This window comes from Mustelus asterias, chromosome 15 (assembly GCF_964213995.1).
Source record: "Mustelus asterias chromosome 15, sMusAst1.hap1.1, whole genome shotgun sequence".
NCBI lineage: Eukaryota > Metazoa > Chordata > Chondrichthyes > Carcharhiniformes > Triakidae > Mustelus > Mustelus asterias.
This window is the reverse complement of record NC_135815.1, coordinates 59,001,188-59,026,138: the sequence shown is the minus strand read 5'-3', so window position 1 is coordinate 59,026,138 and position 24,951 is coordinate 59,001,188. Positions and strand designations below refer to the sequence as shown.

Genomic DNA, 24,951 nt, shown 5'->3' with positions numbered 1-24,951 from the left:
AGATTTTAACTAATCGACTAATTAAATAAATAAAGGTTGGGCGGAAATGGCAGGGCTGATGGTATGTCATGACTGCAACACGTGGGAATATTTGGAATGCACTGCAATCCTGGACAACTAAACCACAAGTACAATAAGTGTCTGCAACTTGTACAATTTTAGCCTGGAGTTGCAGAGCTAGAGTCTGAGTTGTGGACATCAGGGAGGGGAAAAATCACCCAGCTATTTTGTTCCAGGAGGCAGTAAATATCCCTTAGGTTAATGTCAATGGTCAGAAACAGGTGGGTCTGTTTGAGAGTCAGGCTTGTATAGAGAATCAGAATGTAGTGATGGAGGAACCTCAGCCCCTGACTTTGTCCAGCAAGTACAAAGTGCTTACAAGGACTACAAGCTGGATGAGCAGACTGACCATGGTGAAGGCTGTCATTTAAGTGGGAAGTGCGAACAGGAATGTAGTAGTGATCGGAGACAATGTAAAATGGAGTTTAGGTACTGCTCTCTGCAGCTGTGACCGGGAGCTCCAAACACTGTTTCACCTGCCAGGTGCCAGTGTCAAGGGCATCTCCTTGCGGCTGGAAAGGAACTTGGGTGTAGGAGAAGAAAGGATTCAGTTGTTACAAGCCACATGAGAACCAACAACATAGCAGCAGAACACCACTCCTATTTCCATCCAAGAAAATTTGAAGAGTTAGGGTCAAATTTAAAACATAGAACATTGATGGTAATCATCGCTGGATTGTTACCTGAGACACATGACAACTGGCAGAGGGTCATACAGATTAGAGAATTAAATGAGTGGCTCCAAGAGTAGTTTGGGAAGGAGGGGTTTTTATTCATGGGACACTGGCATAAATAGCCAGGAAACAGAAAATTATTCTATTGGATAGGCTCCAGTTAAACCAGACTATGGGGAGAGTTGTGGGGGTATTTTAAAGGCCCCATAATAATAGTTGTACAAATGGGCAGATTATTGAACAAGGAATTATTGGAGCTTGTAACAAAAGTAACATAATAACTGAGCCACCAAAACGCTGACTGAAAAGGAACAAACAGAATCCCAGTAAACTAGCCAAGAATATAAAAACAGATTGTAAGAGCTTTAGCAAATATATAAAAAGGTGTAGCTAAAGTAAACATTGGTCTCTTAGAAGCAGGGGCAGGAAAAATTATGGGGAATGACGAAATGTAGAGACATTGAATAAATGTTTTGTCTATCTTCACAGTAGAAAACACACGTTTTATACAAGAAAGAGAGAGCAAACTCTCTTTTGGTCAAATAGTATGAAAATGAAGGAAATGATTAACAGCAGAAAAAAAATTGGAGAAAATTATGTTACCCTAGGACCTGATAGCTGACATCCTAGAATTCCAAAAGACCTAGCCGCAGAGACAACGGATGCACTACCTAGGATTTTCAAAAATTCTTTAGACTCAGAACAGTTCCAGCAGATTGGAAATTGGCAAATGTTACAGCACTTTCAAAAAAGGAGGGAGAGAGAAAACAGAGAACTGCAGGCCGGATAGCCTAACATCAGTTGTTGGGAAAATGTTCAAATCTATTATTAAGGAAGTCTTAACAACACACTTAGAAAAACATGGTATGATTTACTATTAAATGGAAATCCTAATTAAACAGATTTCTTTGAGGATGTAACTAGTTGGGTGGATAAAGGGGAATTAGTAGATGTTGTATAGCTGGATTGCCAAAAGGTATTTGATAAAGTGCCACACATAGGAACATAAGACTTAGGAGCAGGTCATTCAGCTTTTCAAGGCTGCTCTGCCATTTAAGATCATGGCTGATCTGGTTTTGCTCTCAACTTGTGTGAGGTGATTCATTTTGGTATAAATGTGAGGTGATTCATTTTGGTATAAATGTGAGGTGATTCATTTTGGTAGGACAAATTTAAATGTGGATTACAGGGTCAAAGGTAGGGTTCTGAAGACTGTGGAGGAACAGAGAGATCTTGGGGTCCATATCCACAGATCTCTAAAGGTTGCCACTCAAGTGGATAGAGCTGTGAAGAAGGCCTGTAGTGTGTTAGCCTTTATTAACAGGGGGTTGGAGTTTAAGAGCCGTGGGGTTATGCTGCAACTGTACAGGACCTTGGTGAGACCACATTTGGAATATTGTGTGCAGTTCTGGTCACCTCACTATAGGAAGGATGTGGAAGCGCTGGAAGGAGTGCAGAGGAGATTTACCAGGATGCTGCCTGGTTTGGAGGGTAGGTCATATGAGGAAAGGTTGAGGGAGCTAGGGCTATTCTCTCTGGAGCGGAGGCGGCTGAGGGGAGACTTGATAGAGGTGTATAAAATGATGAAGGGGATAGATAGAGTGAACGTTCAAAGACTATTTCCTCGGGTGGATGGAGCTATTACAAGGGGGCATAACTATAGGGTTCGTGGTGGGAGATACAGGACGGATATCAGAGGTAGGTTCTTTACGCAGAGAGTGGTTGGGGTGTGGAATGGACTGCCTGCAGTGATAGTGGAGTCAGACACTTTAGAAACATTTAAGCGGTTATTGGATAGGCACATGGAGCACACCAGGATGATAGGGAGTGGGATAGCTTGATCTTGGTTTCAGATAAAGCTCGGCACAACATCGTGGGCCGAAGGGCCTGTTCTGTGCTGTACTGTTCTATGTTCTAACTTCCTTTTCCCGTTGGCCCTTATAAACGGATGCTCCCTTGTCTGTCAAAAATCTGTCTAACTCTATCTTGAATAAATTCAATGACCCAGTCTCCGTTACTTACAGGTGAAGGTAATTCATGGCCCTTTGAGAGAAAAATAATTCTTCCCATTTCAAATGGAAGACCTCTTATTCTTCAACTGATTCCTCTAGTTCTAATCTCTACTATCCTCCTAGTATTTGCCCCATCAAATTCCTTTAGGATTTTATATACTTTAATGAGATCACCTCTCATTCTTCTAAGCTCAAATGGTGGTAATAGATGCCAACTGTTCAACCTTTCTTCACAAGAAAAAGTTTATCCTGGAAGGAGTTGAAAAGGTTAATAAGAGAGGTAAGGACTCATGGAGTTGGAGGCATTATATTAGCATGGGTCAATTAATGGATAAAAAGCAGAGAATAGGCATTAACAGGACTTTTTATATAAGTAAGCAATGAATAGTGGAATGTCCCAGTGCTTGTGCCTCAGTTATTTACAATCTATATTAATGATTTGGAGAGAGAATGTTCTTGCAAACCCAATAACTAGGAAAGATGAAAGGGCTTTAAACTAAATGAGGGGGGTGAGGGGCAGTGGTGGTTCTGAGGAGGGGATACGTAGGCTTACAAAGCAGAAGGATATGGCAGCATTGCAAAGTAGCTCTTTAGGTAATGATACCCAGAGTGTGACAGGAAGGGACAGAGTGTACAACATTTTTTTTTTAAATCAGCAAATAGGGTCAAAGGGGGAAAAAAGTGGCAAAAAGGTAAAATTAATAGCTCTTTACTTAAATGCACATAGGATTCGGCACAAAATAAATGAATTAATGGCACAAATCAAGGTTAATGGGTATGATCTCATCACCATTATGAAGATGTGGACACAAGGAGATCAAAGCCAAGAACTAAATATTCGGGGGTAACTTTTCATAAGGACGGGCAGGAAGGAGAGGGCGGTGGGGTAGCTTTGTTAATACGAGATGGAATAAGTACAATAGCAAGAAATGATCCTTGATCAGAAGATGTGGAATCCATATGGGTGGAGCTAAAAATAATAAGGGGAAGGCGGCGCTTATTGGAGTAGTGTATAGACTCTTTAACAGTAGCTATATGGTAGGACGGAGAATAAATCAGGAAATAATGAAGGCATGTAAAAAAGGCAGTACATTAATCATGGGTGACTTTAAATTGTGGACCTGACAAAGGAGCAGCGAGCGCTCCGAAAACTAGTGGCTTTTGCTACCAAATAAACCTGTTGGACTTTAACCTGGTGTTGTGAGCCTTCTTACTGACTTTAAATTCCTCATTGGCAGAGGGAGCCATGAGGAAAAGTTCATAGTGTATTTGGGATAGTTTCCTGGAACAATATGTTGTGGATTCAATCAGGGATTAGAGTATTTCGGATCAGGCATTATGTGATAAGGCAGGTTTAATAACCAATTCCAGAGTAAAAGATCCCCAAGGAAACAGTGACCTTGGCATGGTAGAATTTAGTATTCAGTGTGAGAGTGAGAAACATGGGTCAGAAACAACTGTGTTAAGCTTTAATAAGGGTAATTACAAAGAAATGAGGGCAGAGTTGGCTGGAGTGGACTGGGAAAAGAGTTTAGCAGAAATGAAGTTGATCAGTAATGGCAGACGTTGATGAAAATAGTACATGACTCACAACAGAGATATATCCCAGTGAGGAAGAAGGATTCTAGGAAAGGAATAAATCAACCATGTTAAACGAAGGAAGTTAGGATAGTGATAAAACTGAAAGGAAAAACATTCAATGCGGCAAAGATCAGCGGTAAGCTGGAGGATTGGGAAAGTTTTAAAAAGCAACAAAAGATAACAAAAAAATAAAGAGGGAGAAGATAAACCATGAGGATAAATTAGTAAGCAATATTAAAACAGATATTAAGAGCTTCTTTAAATTTAAAAAAGGAAGGGATAGACCAAAGTGCACATAGGTCCTTTAGAGAATAAGACTAGTAATAATGAGGAAATAGGAAATGATAGAGGAATTAATAAATGCTTTGCATCTGTCTTCACGGTAGAAAACAGTAGAAAGCATACTAAATAATCAATGGACAAGGGTGGGGGAATAAATACAATAACTATCACTAAGTACTAGGAAACTAATGGGAAGACCTGATGGGTTGCATGCTAGGATATTAAAGAAAGTAGCCAGAGAGAATGCGGATGCACTGTAGTAAATTCTAGAAAAGTCCCAGAGGAATGGAAAATTGCCAATGCCTTTATTCAAAAAAGGAGGTAAACAAAAAAAAGTTAACTAACCATAGGCCAGTTAGTTTAACATCGGTCACTGGGAAAATGGTAGAGATCATTATAAAGGATGCAATAGCAGAGCATTTAGAACTATATAATGTAATGGAGCAGAGTCAGCATAGCTTCACAAAGGGAAAATCATGCCTGACAAATTAAATTCTTCGAGATGGTAATGAGCAGGATAGATAAAGGGAAACCAGTAGAGGCAACAAACTTGGTATTTCCAAAAAGCATGTGATAAGACACTGCACAAAAGGTTACTTAATAAGCTAAGAGTGTTGCGTGTACTTTATTAGCCTGGATACAGGATTGGCTAATTAATAGAAGACAAGAGAGTTGGGATAAGAGGGCATTTTCAGGATGACAACCTGTAACTAGTGGTATGCCACAGGGATCAGTTCCAGGGCTACAATTATTTACAATGTATGTTAATGACTTGGACGAGGGAAGTGAATATACAGTGGCCAAGTTTGCATATGACACAAAAAAGGTGGGAAGGCAAGCAGTGAGGATGACACGGTTGACAGAAGAATATAAACAGGATAAGTACATACCAAAAACTTGGCAGATGGAATATAATGTAGGAAAATGAGAAGTGATGCACTTTGGTTGGAAGAATAAGGGAACTGAATGTTATTTAAAAATGGAGAAAACTGCAGCAGAGAGATTGGGGGGGGGGAGCGCGGGGGGTTGTCCTCATGTATAAATCACAAAAAGCTATCATGCAAGTTCAACAGGTAATGGGGAAGGCAAATGGAATGTTGACCTTTATTTCAATTAAGTATAAAACTATACATGACCACACCTGGAATACTGTGAACAGTTTTGGTCCCTTTATCTAAGGAAAGATATACTGGCATTGGAGTCGATTGAAAGAAGGTTCACTAAGTTGATCCTGGTTATGAAGGGATTTTCTAATGAGGAGAGGTTGAGGTTCAGCCTGTATTCACTGGAGTTTAGAAGATTGAAAGGTGACCTTATTGTGACATACAGGATTCTCAGGGGGCTTGACAAGGTAGATGCTGAGAAGTTGTTTCCCCTTCTGGGAGAGTCCAGGACCAGAGGGCTTAATCTCCAAGTAAGGGGTCACCCATCTAAGACAGAGATGAGGAGAAATTGCTTCTCTCAGAGGGCAGTGAATTGGTGGAATTTTTTTTTAAAACCACAGAAGGCTGACGAGGCTGGGTTGTTAAACACGTTCAAGGCTGAGATAGAAAGATTTTTTTAGATCAGTAAGGAAATCAAGGGTTATGGGGATACGGTGGCAGAAAGTGGAGTTGAGGATCATGATCTCACTGAATGGCGGAGCAGACTTAATAGGCCAAATGGTCTACTTTTCATCCTACACCTTATGTTATCAAAGTTTGCTGATGAAACCAAACTAGGTGAAAGGTGGCCCGTGGAGAGGACACAAAGGTTGAAAAGCGAAATAAACATGTTAGGTTAGAGGGCAATAAGATGATGGATAGATATATGCTGAAAACCTCCTACTTGTCCATAGCTGGGATTTTCCGCTGCCGCTGCAGTGAATGGAGTTTTGACTGAATGTCAAATTCTCCATTCTCGTTGGCAGCTGCATGACCACGGACAAGATGGAGAATCTTGCACATAGTGTGGGGAGGTATGAAGTCCACCTCAGTCATAAGAATAGAAATAAGTTAGTGTTGATGTTCAGAGTCTTGGATGTGCTTTTACAAGGAACACAGAAATTAGCATGCCGGTACAGCAAGATATTGATTGGCAAATGTTGATCTTTATTGCAAGGGGATTGGAGTCATAGAGGTTTACAGCAACTTGTCCATGCCACCCCTTTTTTTAAGCCCCGAAGCTAGTCTCAATTGCCCGCATTTGGCCCATATCCCTCTATACCCATCTTACCCATGTAACTGTCTAAACTTTTTAAAAGACAAAATTGTACCCACCTCTGGCAGCTTGTTCCGGACACTCACCACCTTCTGTGTGAAAAGATTGCCTCTCTGGACCCTTTTGTATCTCTCCCCTCTCACCCTAAACCTATGCCCTCTAGTTTTAGATTCCCCTGCCTTTGGGAAAAGATATTGATTGTCTAGCTGATCTATGCCCCTCATTATTTTCCTCACCTCTATAAGATCACCCCTCAGCCTCCTACGCTCCAGCGAAAAACAAGCCAGTCTATCCAGCCTCTCCTTATAACTCAAACCACCAAGTCTCGGTAGCATCCTAGTAAATCTTTCTGCACTCTTTCTAGTTTAATAATATCCTTTCTATAATAGTGACCAGAACTGTACACAGTATTCCAAGTGTGGCCTTACCAATGTCTTGTACAACTTCAACAAGACGTCCCAACTCCTGTATTCAATGTTCTGACCAATGAAACCAAGCATGCCGAATGCCTTCTTCGCCACTCTGTCCACCTGTGACTCCACTTTCAAGGGGCTATGATCCTGTACCCCTAGATCTCTTTGTTCTATAACTCTCCCCAATGCCCTACCATTAACTGAGTAAGTCCTGCCCTGGTTCGAAGGACCAAAGTGCATCACCTTGCATTTACCTAAATTACATTCCATCTGCCATTCGTCAGCCCACTGGCCCAATTGATCAAGATCCCATTGCAATCCTAGATAACCTTCTTCACTGTCCACTGTGCCACCAATCTTGGTGTCATCTACAAACTTACTAACCATGGAGTACAGGAATAACAAAGTCTTGCTACAATTACATAAGGTTTTGGTGAGATCACATCGGCAATATTGCATGCAATTTTGATCTCCACATTGAAGAAAATGTATACTTGCACTGGAAGCAGTGCAGCAAAGATTCATTAAAAGGGTATGAGGGGGTTATCCTATGATGGGAGTTTGTGAATAAGCTGGGCTTATATTTCCCGAGTTTCGAAAGAACGAAGGTGATATCATTGAAACCTACAAAAGTTTGAGGGGGGGCTTAATAGTGGTAGATGCCGAGGAACCAATGACATGGGGCACAGTCTCAGGAAAAGGGGCCAATCATTTAGGACAGAGATGAGGAATAATTGCTCCACTCAAAGAATGGTGAACCTTTGAAACTTTCTACATCTCAAGAGTTGTGGATGCTCCAGGCTCAAATAGACAGAGTTTCAGTCTCTCAGGGATTCAAAGGATCAGGCAGGATTGTACAACTGAAGCCCAAGGTCAGCCATGATTGCACTGAATGGTGGAACAGACTTAACAGGCCATATGGTCTCCTCCTGCCCCAATTTCTTGCGGGATTTTTTTTTTTAAATGCGAAAGGTTGGTTGTGACTACTCCATGTTATTGCTGATATGGTTGCCAGGCAGTAGCGTTTACAACAAACCAAAGAGGGAATTTTTCCAGTCACATTTTTCCCAGAGGTATCACTGTGAACCATGTTTTCTTATTGTCTGTTCTGTATGATCGCTTTATCTCTTGAAGGCACAGGAAATTGCAAGGGATCGATTATACCACAAATACATACACTTTTCAGTCATCCTGACAAGTTTGCATAGTCACAGATCAATGAAAAAAGTTATAGCAAGCGTATTCTGATGCATATACAATTCAAACAAAATTATTTTTGTACATATTCTGTTAAACTACAGTTGCAAGACAATTACCTGGTGTGTTACTGCTCACAGTTGCTGCAGTACTGGCAACAGCAGGGGTGACAGAAGGTGGTGGAATCCCTGCTGCCAAGTCTAGAAGTGGCTGTATGATCTCACTTTTGAACACTCCATTCTTCTGCCACAAGTTCAGTACCCGTACCACTTTGCTCTGTAAAACACACAAATCTGCCATTAGTCAGTACTTAAATATGAACAAAAGTCCTTAAAAAAATGAACTGAAATCTGAACGGAACCTGGTAATCTCTGTTCTTACCAAGGTTTACCTTTTTCCTATTAAGATTTTCTCTGACCTGTCAGATCAAGAATGTTTTGCAATAGCATTTAAACCATTCTAGACAAATGTGAGAACTTGTCACAAGATAAGGTCTCTACACATTGCTATATCCAGAATGTTCTATATGCATTCAAGTAAATACCCCAAAAGACAAATCATGTTTTTAAAAAACATTTTAAGATTTTTTTCCAGTTTTACAAGTAACACAACATACCCTCAAAACTGGTACCGTACAGCATAATTTCTCCATATATGAGGTCACTCAACACCAGGTTATATTCCAACAGGTTTATTTGAAATCACAAGCTTCCAGAGCACTGCTTCACCTGATAAAGGAGCAGCACTCCCAAAGCTTGTGATTTCAAATAAACCTTTTGGACTATAACCTGATGTCGTGTGACCTCTCATCTTGTCCACCCCAGTCTAACACCAGCATCTCCACATCATGTTCTCCAAATATGAATACAGAAAACGACAGAGGGCGCCAACATAGTTGGTTCAGCTTGTTCATTATAGCTGGCACTTCCATTTATACAAAAAGATTTAAAGGACAAGTGAGATGGGAGGAAGAAAGAGAATAAAGACATGGAAACATGGCAAAATAGTGCATATCCTCACGCACAGGATGATAAAGACAGTGCCACATAGCTAATGGAAAACCTTGTAAAAGCAAGTCAGACATCACGGAACCTATATATTAGGGATCGTATACTTTTCGAAACGCATCCAATTTGGATTGGAGTGTAAAGGTTTGGGATTGTATTGGGATATATTCTCTGATAATTTTATGCCAATTCTGAACTGAAGAATATTTATCACTCATCCAGGAGTAGAAGATATTCTTCTGTGCTGCAAATGAAGGATATTATGCAGCCTTTTTTCATTACCATCAATTATCTTTCTAACTGGAAGCCTCAGAATTGAAAACAAAGGAGCAAATTCTAAGGCCGTATCAAATTTCTTCTCAAGCTCTTCAAGTATACCAGGCCAGTAGGATTTAATCTTGATACAGGACCAAACACTGAGTGTAGTCTCCCCTGACTATTTTGCACTTTCAGCACAGCAAGTATATGGTAAGGTCAATCTGGTGTCTTATGCTTGGTATAATAGGCAGACAGCGTAATATATTAAGCCGCTTAGTTCTATTACAGACCGAGATTCTATTGACGCTTTCCCTTATAGTGTCCCAAGTTTCCTCATTAATATTCACTGTGACGTCTTTCCCCCCAAGACGGCAGAGTCTCGAGTATACTCGCAGAGGATCTAGGACATAAAGTGTCTTAAAACTTGCAGATTAATTGCTCAAGTTCCGTGGCTATCAGGACTTTTCCCACCTGCATCAAGGTGCAGAGATGTCTTCTTAAAGATAAAGTCTCGAGTTGTAGATATCTGAAAAATGAGTATCCTGGGATATCAAATCTCATATCAAATTGTTGACATAGTTGCTCAAAAGATAACAAGGAAGCACACAGTTTTAGGTGCTCCCCATCATCTAAATGAGTTTCCTGCAATTAAGCCACGTCAACTTTTTCCTTTTTAAGGAAAGGCAAAATCTTTGGTCAATAGGATGGTGTATTCCCTGCACATTCCAAAGTAGCTACTGCCATTTCTTATTCAGCCAAAGAGAATATAGGATATGAACACAAAGCAAAAATAAAAATTACCTGCCAGAGATTTGCACACCCTGCTCGGGCATGCACTAAAACATACCTCCCCGTCTCCAACTATATCCGAGGTGCCATTGCATTATAAAGACTTTTTCTTGGACAGAAGACTTGTCTGTACCTTTGCAGGAACCAATGATTCTTTAACCCCAAAATAAAGAAATGTTAAGTCATCATTTCTAAGGGGTACTCCTCACTAAATATAAGGACCTGTAGGGCTATACCTACAAACTTTCCATCATTATATCAAGGAATTTCCCCCTCAAAAGAGGAAGCATGATATACCACAAGAAGGACATGTGCTGAATGCCCTACCTGCATTCTAATTTCTCCCATTAAGACTTAAGCCACTCACACACCTCCCAGCAGTGGCACTACTCATATAATTCTAACACAACCCATCTCTAAACTCCGTGGCCTGGGGCTCTTCTCCTCCCTCTGAAACTGGATCCTCAACTTCCTAACCCATAGGCTGCAATGTTTGATTCTATTTTGTCATATGTACTGGGATACAGTGGAAAGTATTGTTTCTTGCACACTATACAGGCAAAACATACTGCTCATGAAGTACATAGGGGAAAAGGAAAAGGATAGGGTGCAGAAGTAAGGATAGGCAATGACACCTCCTCCACAATTATCCTCAATAGCGGAACCCCACTAGGCTGTTCCTCAGTCCAGTCCCTTACGATACTCTTTATACACTTATGACTGTGTGGCCAAATTCCACTCCAACTCCATTTTCAAGTTTGCTGCTGACACCACTATAGTGGGCCAAATCTCAAACAACGATGAGATGGAGTACAGGAAAAGAGGTAGAGAATCTGGAACTGGTGCAACAACAATAATCTCTCCCTTAATGTCAGTAAAATGAAGGAGCTGGTCATTGACTTCAGGAAACGTAGTGGAGGACACGCCCATCTACATAAACGGTGATAAAGATGACAGCTTCAAGTTCCTCGGAGTTCAGCTCACTAACAATCTGTCCTGGACCCTTCACGTCAATACTATTGTTAAGAAAGCTCACCAACGCCTCTACTTTCTCAGAAGGTTAAAGAAATTCAGGGAGTCCACTATGACACTTGCCAATTTTTACAGATGCACTTTAGAAAGCATCCTGTCCGGTTGCATCAGTTTGCTCTGGCCAAGACTGCAAAAAGCTACAAAGGGTTATGAACATAGCCCAGTCCATTACACAAACCAGCCTCCCATCCATTAGCTCAGTCTACATTACCTGCTGCCTCGGGACAGCAGCTAGGATAATAAAGGATTCCATGCAGCCCGGACCGACTCCCTTCCACCTTCTTCCCTTGGGAAAAAGGTACAAAAGTCTGAAAATACATACCAACAGACTCAAGAACAGCTTCTTCCCTGCTGTCCCTAACGGTCCTATCATACATTATGCTGATCTTTCTCTTCACCTCACCTGTAGCTGCAGCACTATATTCTGCACCCTATCCTTTTCCCTTTATGTACTACGTTTTGCCTGTATAGCGTAAGAAAAAATACTTTTCACTGTATCCCAGTACATGTGACAATGAAATCAAATCAAGTATTTATGATTAGATCAAAGGAGACTAGCCACATTTATAAATGTACAAACAAGAAAAAGAAAAGATGTATAATTATCTCACAGCCATAGTGCCATGCAACCTGCACAGCGCACTCCTTAACTAGAAAGAGCGCGCTGAGAGTTGTTTTCCATTATAGACAAGTGGAAGTTCCTGGTATTCTTAAGGATAAAAACAACTCATTATAGTGTTCCAATTGTTAGATCACCCGTCAATATAATGAACAAAGAATCAGGAGGGAATTATAATGACAAGGGGAATCCAGAAGTTACAGTAAACTACAGATTATTACGACAAATTAATGCCTTCCATGGAGTTCACAAAGGCACGGCCTTAGCAGGATTGTCAAAAGTCTTTCTAGACTTGTCGAATACCACCCTCAATGTAGCAAGTTGCAATAGGGCATATTTCACTTTGATAGCCTTCAGTATTTTCTAACTTCATTGAAACACCACTTGTGCCTCTGTTGAATCACTGCCGAGAAATTTTGGAAGGAAGAGACCCTCACTCCATTATAGAGCAAGGCCCCGTTACATCTGCCTTCAATACTCTTTGGCGATCTCTGAAGTTACGAAAACGCATTATTATGGGCCAGGATCACTGACTGCCCCGAGGCCTCAGAAACAGAATATGCACGATGTGCCCTTTCCAACTTAATATGCTCAGCTTTCGTATCCAGATTAAGAAAACGTGGTAGCCGGCCCTCAAAGAATTTAACTGGGAGCTTATCCTCAGATCTTTCTGGTAAACCAAAACCCAGACATTTTTCCTCCGGCTTCAGTTCTCCAGATCATTCAAAAATTGTGACATACCATGTAGCCACTTTTCCAAGGATTGTAAGCAGGCCTCTACCAAGGAAGTTGCATTTTCGGCAGTAAGAATTTTCTCCTTTGCTTCATCAAGCCTTTCTGTAATTCCATAGCATGAGCACTGATATTCTGCACTAATGAGCCAAGTTTCTCATCAATGACTAATAATATTAACAGTCATCAGTTGTAATGCCTTCGAGTGCCGAAACGAGAGTCTGTTTGCAGATTAAATCGCCATATTGAGGAGTCGGCTCCACCGCAGTTACATATGACTACTCTCTTTTATCGATGATTCTCTTAATATTCCTTGGAATTTGGTCATCAATGTTTCGCCAGAAATCTTCAAGGATATATGGAGTTCTCACTCAAGGATTAGGTAAGTATGGGCTGCGTGTGCTCAATAAATGAAAGGATGAGTAGCATCAGAGATCATGGAAATAGCTATTTTCGCGCTTGCATCATATGACCCCCCGACAACTCGCATTTAATTGAATTTTTTGATGAGGAAGCAGAAACGGTTGATGAGGGTGATATAATGATATAGTTCCATTTCAGGCTAAAAACATAGGAACAAAGGAAATAAGAGTAGGAGGAGGGTATTCGGCTTCTCAAGCCTGCTCCGCCATTTAACTAGATCATGGTTGATCTACCACAATGTCATTTCTTCACACTATCCCTATATCCCTTGATATTTTTAATATCCAGAAATCTATCAATCTCTATCTTGTACATACTTAAATTGAGCTTCCACAGCCCGCCAAAGTATAGTTCCAAAGATTTACCACCCTCAGCGAAGTAATTCCTCCTCATCTTAGTCCCAAATGGCCTACCTCTTATTCTGAGACAGGATCCCGTGGTTCTAGATATCCCCCAGCCAGACAGACAGAGTATATAGAAAGAAACTGTTCCCATTAGCTGAAAGTTCAAGAATCATAGGACATTAATTTGGTAATGGTATTGGTAAAAGTACCAAAGGTGACATGAAGAATAGCTTTTTTTTAACGTAGTGAGTGGTTGGGATCTAGAATGCATTGCCCAAGCCTGTGATGGAGAGAGATTTAGTTGTAGCTTCCAAAGCAGAAAGAAAACAGAAGGAAATATTTGTAGGACCACAGGGAAGGGACAGGGGTGGAAATAGCTAAATTACTCTTTCAGAGCAGCATCATGGACACTTTGGCCTCTTCCATGCAGTGAGTCTATAATTCTCTCTTTGTGGGCTGTATGGTCAGGACCATACATACCCAGTGTCCTGCCATTCTAGACTGGCATCTCAATCTGAAACAGCCCAGGATAACAGTATCCTGAAAATATGCTGCTGCAGCAGCAGAAAAGCATGTCCTTACTTTACATCACAAGCTCCAATACATGAAGGAGTGAGATAGACGAGGACCGAGTACAGGCGGACAGTGGCCCCCAGTAGTGCAATGGAACTGCTTTTCTGGTTGGCAGTTGGTGACTAGTGGCGTGCCACAGGGATCGGTGCTGGGGCCTCTTTACCATATACATAGACGATCTGGAGGAGGGGACTGAGTGTAGGGTAACAAAGTTTGCGGATGACACAAAGATGAGTGGGAAAGCGAATTGCGTGGAGGATGCGGAAAGTCTGCAGAGAGATTTGGATAGGCTAAGTGAGTGGGTGAGGATCTGGCAGATGGAGTATAACGTTGACAAGTGTGAGGTTATCCACTTTGGAAGGAATAATAGTAAAATGGACTATTATTTAAATGGTGAAAAATTACAATATGCTACTGTGCAGAGGGACCTGGGGGTCCTTGTGCATGAATTGCAAAAACTCAGTTTGCAGGTGCAGCAGGTAATCAAAAAGGCAAATGGAATGTTGGCCTTTATCGCGAAGGGGATGGAGTATAAAAGCAGGGAGTTCTTGCTGCAATTGTACAAGGTACTGGTGAGGCCGCAACGAGAGTAGTGTGTGCAATTTTGGTCCCCTTATTTGCGAAAGGATGTATTGGCCTTGGAGGGAGTACAGAGAAGGTTCACCAGGTTGATACCGGAGATGAGGGGGTTAGCTTATGAGGAGAGATTGAGTAGATTGGGCCTGTACTCGTTGGAGTTTAGAAGGCTGAGGGGAGATCTTATAGAGACATACAAGATAATGAAGGGGCTAGACAGGGTAGAGGCAGAGAGATTCTTTCCACTTAGAAAGGAAACAAGAACTAGAGGACACAGCCTCAACATAAGGGGGAGTCAGTTTCGAACAGAGTTGAGGAGGAACTTCTTCTCTCAGAGGGTAGTGAATCTCTGGAATTCTCTGCCCATTGAAGCAGTGGAGGCTACCTCATCAAATATGTTTAAGTCACAGGTAGATAGATTTCTGATCAATAAGGGAATTAAGGGTTATGGGGAGCGGGCGGGTAAGTGGAACTAAACCACTATCAGATCAGCCATGATCTTATTGTATGGCGGGGCAGGCTCGAGGGGCGAGATGGCCTACTCCTGCTCCTATTTCTTATGTTATGAACCCTCTTGCTCCTCCAAGCTCCACAGAAGGGGAAGTGGTAAATCTTTCCCTAACACATTTTAAATGGCCTCAAGCCACCCTTTTAGATACTGCTTATGACTGAAAAAACTAACTGGAACTAGCAGACAAAACTTTTCACATATGTTATGAAATGGCCCAGAAAGAGGCATAGGGCTGATCTGGTCTTTGATTCAATGTAGATTTCAGGCTGTCGGCAGGTAGACCCAAGTAGAATGAAGATCTATGTTTTTGACAAAATTGACACGACATTCGAGAGTTTAGGACCTCACACCTAGAAATTGGTATTCACTGCAACTGTTGTACACTAAGAAAAATGAACAAAATGTATATTAATTTTTACCACAATGTGCCCAGCTAACTTTGGCTGAATGTGATCTATGCAAAGTGCCAGGCTACTGGATCGGACACCCAAGTTCCAAATTTTAACACACTCCCTCAACATCCAAGGTGTTACTCTTTGATTCTATGGACTCTAGATTCCCAGCATGGAAGTAATGCAGGCATTGCACAGAAGGGCATGCTTGGCATGAGTAAGAGGAAATGCAAAAATCCGAAACATTGCTCTCAAGATTCCATTTTCAATGTTTAAAGGAGCAGACTAGAAGACTGTACTCCCTTCTTGCACAATTTGTGAAAAGGATAAAGTATGATAAAGAAAATTATGAGCATTAACTAGTCTTGAGTAACTAGGTATTATAACTTGTCAGTGGAAGTGTGCATATTAGCTTGATCAGGCCCGGTTCAAGAATTTTATTTAAATAGTTTATTTACTTCATATATCTTTGTTTGTCTCCCTCATTTGGGATATCTGTTCAAGTTTTCATGCTCCAATAGAGTGGCTGAAATCAGGAAAGGAAAAGAACTGACATTAGATTTGACTCAAAAGATGAACTTATTTGGGAGCCTCAAGACTTTGCTCAGGAATATATCCTGCATACAAAAATCCTGAGCCAAAGGACCCATGGCTGAGGATTCAAACTGCAGGTGCTTACAGTGGGCTTCAGACTGCAAACTTAAATAACCTACAAGAAGCACTCTGCAATCTTCTACTCCACCTGTTGTCAGCCCTCATTTACTGATGAAAGCACTAATTTGCTATGATTGCACTTTTGAAAACTGCAGAGTTCTTTTATGGGAACAGAGGTTAAAGGGAAAAATCTAATAGCAATTTCAAAATTATGCAAAGCTTCGTCGGGGCAATGAAAGATTTGTTTTAACTGCTGTTCAATCAGGAACAACGGATATAGATGGAGAATTATCACAAGAACAACATGGAGGAAAGTTAGAACTTTTCTCCGAAGGATTATTAGAACATGGAATTTCACCACAAGTGGTTATTGAGGACATTTAAAATGGAATTGAAAATGTATTTAAAAATAAACCATATAAAATGATAGAGCGAACATGTAGATGGGATTAGAGTAGAAAGACAGCATCTGTAGAGAAAGAGGCAGAGTTAACATTTTAGGTCAATTACTTTTCATCAGATCTCAATAAAAGAAATGAAAGGTCATCAACTGGAAACGTCAAATATTTCATTCTTCACAGACGTTGCCTGATCTGCTGAGTATTTCCAGCATTTTTTGGTTTCATTCCAATTTCTGCAATATTTTGTTTTGTTTTAGAGGAGAAAAGCAGAAGAGGCTTAAGAGAAAATTAATCATTTTGTGGTTAGTAAACTAACTGTGTTCCTTATTCCCAGAGTCACTATTGGAAATAATACTAAAGGTGGTCCTGGGAAATTGATTTATCCAATGGTTACATGGATAAAATGCAGTAATAAAATCACAGATTAGGAAGAGCCTAGATTTGATTCTAAAAAATACAAATATTAGGTTTATCCAATATCGAAGAAACTATTTTTTACTAAATATCTAACATAATTGCATACATGTTTACACAATATAAGACATCGTCATTTTGGCAGCATGTTGCATCCAGTTATAAAATGTCAAGATGCAAGTTCATGCTTGTGCTTCCATATTGTCAAATGTTATTCACAACTGCAGTGTTTTGGACTACCAGAAAATGGCAGTTATAAGTTTTCCAAAGTAAAGATGTTACTGCAGGCAGCAGCATCTTCTGCCTCTTGTATTTGTTTGTTGATCCTCTTCACCTGTTTTTATTTACATAGCCTTCAAGGAAGACAGTGTTTCCTGTTTCACTTTTCTGTCTTTTCTGATAAGTACCTTCCTTTCTGCTTTAAGATTGCATGTGTCTCCAAACTTCCTTCAAAGACTTTCTGTATCCTAGTAGCGCTTCCCCTGCTGCTTTCATTGCTCCTTCAGTTTCTCCCACCAATCTACTGTTCCAGGCATGCAGTCAGCCAGTATATCAAACGTGTTTCTGAAAGTAATTCTGTCATCCAGATTGCTGAAATCAAATCTCCTCAATGTCATTGATTAATTCTGCCTCTTCAGCTTGATCTTGAACTTTGCTATTACCCTACAGTGATCACTGATTATGTCAGCTCCTCTACACACTCTTACATCCAGCCAACATGTTATTCTCCAATTGGCACTATAGCTGGATGGACAATTTGTGTTCAAGTCCTGTGATCCTTCAGATTTCATGTGATTTTGGGGATGCGTTTATGCAAAGACTGAGGAATCAGTCTCAAGATTATTTATAGCAGTGGTGGGCAACTTGCTGCCCAGAGGCCCCATGAGGCCAATCAGGGTTCCAAGTGCAAGTCATTTTGTTGACTGCTGCCAGATTCCATTGGTTTCCATCCATATAGTTGTGTTTCCTACTGTTATTAAAGTAACATGCACATAAAGCAAAGGTACGTGCTTTACGCAAACATTGCTGTGTAGTGCTATTTTTTCTAAATTAAAATGTGTAAATATTAGCCTCTATCCTAAAGGAAATGTGTCATATTTTAACTAAATTACTATGCATGCAGTGATGCAAATTGTAATGGATTTTAGACCACATGCACCATCAATTATTGAGTTGTTCTGTTTAATGCAATTCTCGGAACTCTCTTTCAGTGGATCATTGAGCCAAATGAAAAAACACCCATGTGTAGTTATACGTTTTATGTTCATTGCAATAAAATGTTATTTTCTCTGATTGTTTTTAAAAAGAGGTAGTTCCACTTTTAAATTGTTGCAAATTTTCCTACAGACACCAGCACCATTATCAATACCATGCTATGATCATTGGGTCTGAGGTCCAGTATTTGTCACTGCTAGTTCTCCTCTTTTTGGAATTTACTTTTCCCCACGTTGGTACTGTCTAAGCAGAAGCCCACTTGAAGACTAGTAAATTTTAAATTAAAATTTGCTAAGCAAATTAAAGATTGATTAACTTAAGATTCAAATTCTAAATTATCCTAGCTTTAGCTGGGCTATATTTGATAAATAAATGGATCAGTCGGTGTGGTTTAATTACAAAAATAGTACAAGCTGGGCTGGATTCATTAAACTCAAACACTTAAAAAGAATAAAATTATTTTATTACTGTGTACTAAATCAGCATACATTATACAGACTGAAAGAAAATCACATACCTTATCATCAGCAGGACATTTGTACAAGTTTTGGAAAGTTGTATTGATGTTCTTGCAAAATCTGGGCGCAAACACATCCTTTTCTGGACCAAACTGATGGCGAGACTGACGCACAATTGAGTCGATAACATACAGCCCTGGGACTTTGTATTCTGGTTTACACTGCAAATATATATTTAAATACAAATGAAGCACTTTAATAAGGTGATGTCCAATTTACTTTGGAATTTTATAGTTATCTGCAACACTGATCTGTACACCAGGAAAATGTCAGGAATGGAATGACGTGCGATTAAGCCACCTCCCCACATGGGGTGCTATCAATTTTGTTTGTGCCACCTAAATTAGGTGCTAACTGAAGTCTAGTACCTTCCTACACGGAGGGGAAAAAATCAAAGTAAATTACAGCATAGATTCCCAGAAGCAGCTTAAAAGTTGAAGACCCTTCAGAGCAAACCACCTCTCTGTCCTCTTGGCTGGAAATTTTTTAAAAAGAGGAAAAGGTATTACTAACCAAAGACTATTATTTAAAAAATACTAACACATTAATAGCAAATGAATAGAAATGTAAATAAATTGGAAAATATTTTTTTTTAAAAAGTGTTTCAGTTTTCTGCATTGAAGGCCAAAAATATGCCACATACTGCTGCTAATCACGTTATTTTATTCTTTTGTATGGAATTTTTCCCCGCAATAAAGTTATACCGTACTGATTTGGTATTATTTCCAGGTAACAATTTATTTTTAGTGTCTACAAAGCTCCTGCAGTAGTAACTGTTTTTAAAAAATGCTACACTCCCATCTCAAAAAAATCAACAGTGATTGGAAGATTTGTTGAAAGAATTACCATTGCCGTACACCAATTTGCATCTCAGTGATAGTCAAATAACAGTAGATTGCAGCATAACAGAAAAGCTAGTGCAGTAAAACAGTGACATCTCAGTGTGCTTAATGTGGATAAAAATGTTAAATTTTGGGCATCTGAACAAAGGAAAAACAGATTTGGTAAATGTTTCCTTGTTTGTAAAGTATAGAACCATTTTTAAATTTGACTGTAATGACTGCATTGAATTAATTTATCCTACATATATAGATTTTCCATGGCACTGCTCATGTGACAGTCCAGGGTTTATCATTATAAGTTTTTTTCCCAAAAATATGCAGTACACATTTTCAGTTATAATGCTCAGCATCTATTAATTGATTTTCTCTTGCTTCCCCCCTTTATTTTTCTTTTCATCTCCTTTTGAAGCCCGGTCCTCACAATTCATGTTTGCATTTATTTCTTGCATTTACATTTTATACAATAATAATTGATAGAGCTCAAATTTAAACTGAAAATGAAACAGACTTGGGATAACAGAGGCCAAGCTATAACAACTTGCACTATATAGCACCTTTAACATAAAAACAGAAGGCGCATTTTAACAGGAGCATTAAAATATGAAATATACACACCAAATCACACAAGGAGCTATTAGGTTAGTGGGTTTTATGGAGCGCCTTGAGGGACAAATATGGGGTAGAGGCAGAGAGATGTAGAGTGTTTACTTGAAAGTTTATGCTGAGGCAACTGAAGGCGCAACCACAACGGTAGAGCGACTAAACGTAGGGGAGCTCAAGAAGTCAGAATCAGGGAGAATCATAGAATTGTTACAGCATTGCCTGTGCCAGATATCCATTGTCTCACTCCCTTGCTTTCTCCTTGTAGCCCTTTAAATTCTTCCTTTCCAGATAACAATCCATTCGCCTCTTGAATGCTTTTATCTTGGAGGGTTATGAGTCTGGAGGAGATTTCAGAGATTGAGGTAGGGGCACCATGCATGGAGGGATTTGGAAACAAGAACGATCATTTTAAAATCAAGGTGTTGCTTGGCCGGAGGCCACTGTTGGTCAGTGCACACACGGATGACGGTGAACGAGGCCTGCTGAGAGTTTAAAAATGGGTTGCAGAGTTTTGGATAATCTCAAGTTTACGGAGGGTAGGATATGGGAGACCAGCCAGGAATACATTGGAATATTCAAGCAAGAGGTACCAAAGACATGAACCAGAATTTCAGCAGCAGATGAGCTGTGGCTAACTAAGTGAACTACGACTAAGTGTGAAAAATAGAGACACAGTGTATCAAAGTCATTAAGATTCTGCATAGCTTTAAACGCCATGGCTGCTCATCAATGTTTAGACGTAAAGAAAAATAAAGTTGCAAGCTCGAAAACAATGTGAATGACAGGCCTTCAAGACACAATGGTCTGCAGAAGCAATAAGAATGTGGAACAATTATCTAATAATTTTAGGGAAAATCTTACATTTTTTAGGTTTGCTAAAAAAGAGATTTTATATGTAACAATCTTCCATGATCTCAGAATATCCCAAAACATTTTACAATGATGCACTTTTGAAGGGCAGTCACTATTGTAATATCAGAAATGTGGCAACCAATTTGTGGATAGCAAACTCTCACAAACAGGAACACAATATTAACCAAATAATCTGTGTTAAAATGATCAGAAGTAGCAGATTAAGAAAATATGACTTCGTCGTTGCAGGGACTAATAATAGCTAGGAGCGCTGGGAAGAATTATTCTCTTTAAAATATTGCTGTGATTCTTTCAATAAATATAAATAAATTATTTATAGGGCTAAACCAAAGCAAAATGCTGAAATCTGAAATAAAAACAAAAAATACTGGAAAAACTCAGCAGGTCTGGCAGCATCTGTGGGGAGAGAAACAGAGTTAATGCTTTCCATATTACTCCTCCAGACTACTAATAAGACAGTCAAAACAATGAGCAATCTGACTGGTGAAAATTGTACTTTCCATTTCAGCCCTTTCTCAGGGGTTTTTGCTGAGATCTATTTTAACAAATTGTTAGGACTAAATTGCATATTCAAGCTTAAAAATGTGACATTTGACTTATTTCTGCCTGCGACAGTCATTTTCAAACATTGAAAATAGAAAAAAGCTATACTTTTCTGATTCAACTTTCTTCAAGTATACGTAATGTACAGTGTTCTTCAGCTCACAGGGTGTTGCAAAATACACTGTTTCAAGAGGACAAAATGCACCTCAACATTGAAAGAGGTCTCTCCATTTTCGATTGCTTCCTGAAAGGTATGTATTTGCACTAACAACTAACAGAGGAGCAGTTTCTGGCTAAAGGTTCCAGTGCGCAAAGCCCACATCTATTTTTATTCATCCCTTTCCCTTCTTAAACAATGTTGCAGTAGTATTCAGTGAGGAACATTTTAAATGTAACCATATTACTCCACATTTGATCATTCAGGACTTCCAGGTACTACCGACTATGTCCAGAATTCAAACTATCATTCAGATCAACATAACAAAAAGATGCAACTTCTGTAACAATTTACAGTACATACAATACCATATCTTTACAGTATTACAAATCTTACTTCTGCATATACTTCTGCCAATCACACCACTGTAAATTCTTGTATGAATATTCAAATGAAAATTGCACATATCCATGCATCTTTTAAGTATAACTTTAACCCAAACATTGTAGTACTTCCGCCTTTTCTCTCCCATTTCCTCAGTTGTATTGCAGAGAAACTCCTATTCTGCATCTTTTTACTGTCAAAATTAAAAATGCAAATTATGACTAAACAGAAGACAAGAGTTTAATTAGCATGCTCTGATCTAATTATCCCTCAACCTCCAATCAATTCATCTACTAAATGCTGCTCGAGGTCTTGACTCCCCCACCTGGCACACCTTGGGAGATCGACAAATACAAATATTAAAAAACCTGTCCACATGATTCCCGACTTCAAATTTTTCTATAGCTGTGTATGTGCATGGTGCTTTTACAATGCTTCCTGATAGATCCACAAGAAAAAGTTGTCTTTGCATTGTTTGACAGAAAACTTCTGTACTCTGTAATTTTCTATTTGATGGGGCAGCAAAGGCAATAATGAAATGCTCTAAACTTGCTGTGAATCATTAAAATATCTAAAACTGTATGCAATGCAACAGATTGTGAACTACAGTCTGCCAGCTGGGGTTGCTTCAGATAAACAGATACAGCTTAACACCTGTAAAAATTTGGAGGCTCAGATTGAAACAAGGACATTTTTAAATTTCTAAAACAGAAAACCTTAAACTTAAACAAAAACTAATAATTTGCTTGTAACTTTTCAGCATTATAAACTTTATTCGCAAGAGTTAGTATATGGTCCCTGTTGATAGCCTAAAGGATGATTTTTTTGAGAGGGGGGTAGAATTTGATTGGCATACATTTTTTGTTATTGCTGGCTGTCAATTCAATTCATCGGTCTCACTTTTCAACAAAAAACATGCATTTTTAAAGTGCCTTAAACATTAAAAGTCCCAGAGGTCTTCAGAGGCATGCTGTGAAGCATAGCACGAAGGTCAGGCGGTCAAAAGCTTGACTGCAGGTTTTATTTACCATCTGAAAGGAGGAGCGAGATGAAGAGGTTTAGGGAGGGAATTCCATGGTTTAGGGCCTAGGCAGCTAAATGTATGGCCACCAACATGGAGCAATTAAAATGGGATGCTCAGAGTTTGGAGCTAAATGAGGGTTTATATTTTGGAGGGGTGCGAGTTTCAAGGAGATTAGAGAGAGAGAGAGAGACACACCATGGAGGAGTTTGAAAAAATTGAGGCATCGACTGATAGGGAGCCAATATAGACTGGTGCACACTGGGACGATGAGTGAATGGTATTTGGTGCAACCAAGGGCACTGGGCAGTAGAGCTTTGGGTGACTTCAGGTTTACAGAGGGTAGAATTTAGAAGGTTAACTAGGAATGCATGGAAGTGATAAAGACATGCATGAGAGTTTCGACGGAAGATGACCTGAGGCAGAGACCGATTTGGATGATATTATGGAGGTGAAAACAGGTAGTCGGTAGTGATGATTCAGTGTGTTGTAATCTCATTTTGGGATCAAATATGACATCAGAATTGCAAACAAGATTGTGGCAGGATTGGTTCTGCTCCAGACAATAGCCAGGGAGGGGGTTGAAATCAGCAGTCAGAAAACTGCTGGGGACTGAAGACAATGGTTTTAGTTTTCCCAATGCCTACTCATCCAGTATTGAATGTCAGAAAAGTAAACTGACAATTTAGTGGAAAAGCTGAAAGGGGAGATGGTAGACTTGGGAGTCATCAGTGTACATGTGAGAACTAACACTGTTTTTAGTTCATGTCACAATGTAAACTACAGGAGCAGGAAGAAAATGTTAGATAAGAATGGAATCAGATGCATGTAGTCCTTTTCAGCTGGACAAGTGGCGTGGCATTGGAAGATGACAGTATGATTAACTGCATCAAAGGGACACTGGAGATGGTGGGCTAATTTGCACGGATGGTGGTACCAATTATTTTTTTTGAGGTGAGCAATGATGACTGCAAATTTAAAAGTAGAGACATAGTACCCAAGAATTAAGAAAAACATTATCAGCTAACAGAAGATCCTGAATGGTCTTGACAAGGTGGATGTAGAAAGGATGCTTCCTCTTGAGGGTGAGTTCAGAACGAGGGGGCACTGTTTTAAACTTAAGGGCCATCCTTTTAGCTCAGAGAGAAGAAACTTTTTTCTGAGGATTGTGAGACTTTGGAACTCTGCCTCAGAAGGTGATGGAGGAAAGGACATTGAGTATCTACGGCAGAAGTAGATAGATTCTTGTTAGGCAAGGGAACAAAAGGATAGATTCTTGTTAGGCAAGGGAATAAAAGGTTATTGGGGATAGATAGGACTATAAAACTTAAAACTCAAACAAATCAGCCATGGTCTTATTGAATGGTGGAGCAGACTCGAGGGGCCACGTGGTCTATTGCTGCTCCTGTTTCTATGTAATATGCGGACCAGGAAGGGAAGTTGGGTGGTCAGCGGTTCAATGCGAATAGAGTTGAAGGAGCAGGAAATGGGTCTCTTAGACAAGATGACCTTGGAGAAGGTTTATGGGGACACTGGAGAGAATCTAGGGAAAATCACAAGTTCAAGGCTTGAGTAAGGGGGTACTTTAGAGAAAGTTGTTTCTGGTGGGCTAGTGAAAGGTAAGGCAGTAGCAGATGAGTGAACAGTCTCAC

At 39.8% G+C, this 24,951-nt stretch overlaps 1 protein-coding gene across 5 annotated transcripts in view; it reads right to left on the bottom strand.

Annotated features, from left to right (window-relative positions):
* The window catches only part of scaf8 (SR-related CTD-associated factor 8), a 179,715-nt gene that overhangs the window by 72,144 nt on the left and 82,620 nt on the right, over positions 1-24,951 (bottom strand). For 2 of the 5 annotated variants that reach the window (XM_078229954.1, XM_078229955.1), the window contains exons 4-5: positions 18,876-19,037; positions 8,538-8,694 (exon numbers count right to left, since the gene is read on the bottom strand). The exons of 1 other annotated variant lie outside the window; for it this stretch is intronic. In XM_078229954.1, coding sequence (XP_078086080.1) covers positions 8,538-8,694; positions 18,876-19,037 — 319 coding nt within the window. The remainder of the gene's footprint in view (positions 1-8,537; positions 8,695-18,875; positions 19,038-24,951) is intronic. 2 more of the 5 variants (XM_078229956.1, XM_078229957.1) reach the window with 1 other exon arrangement.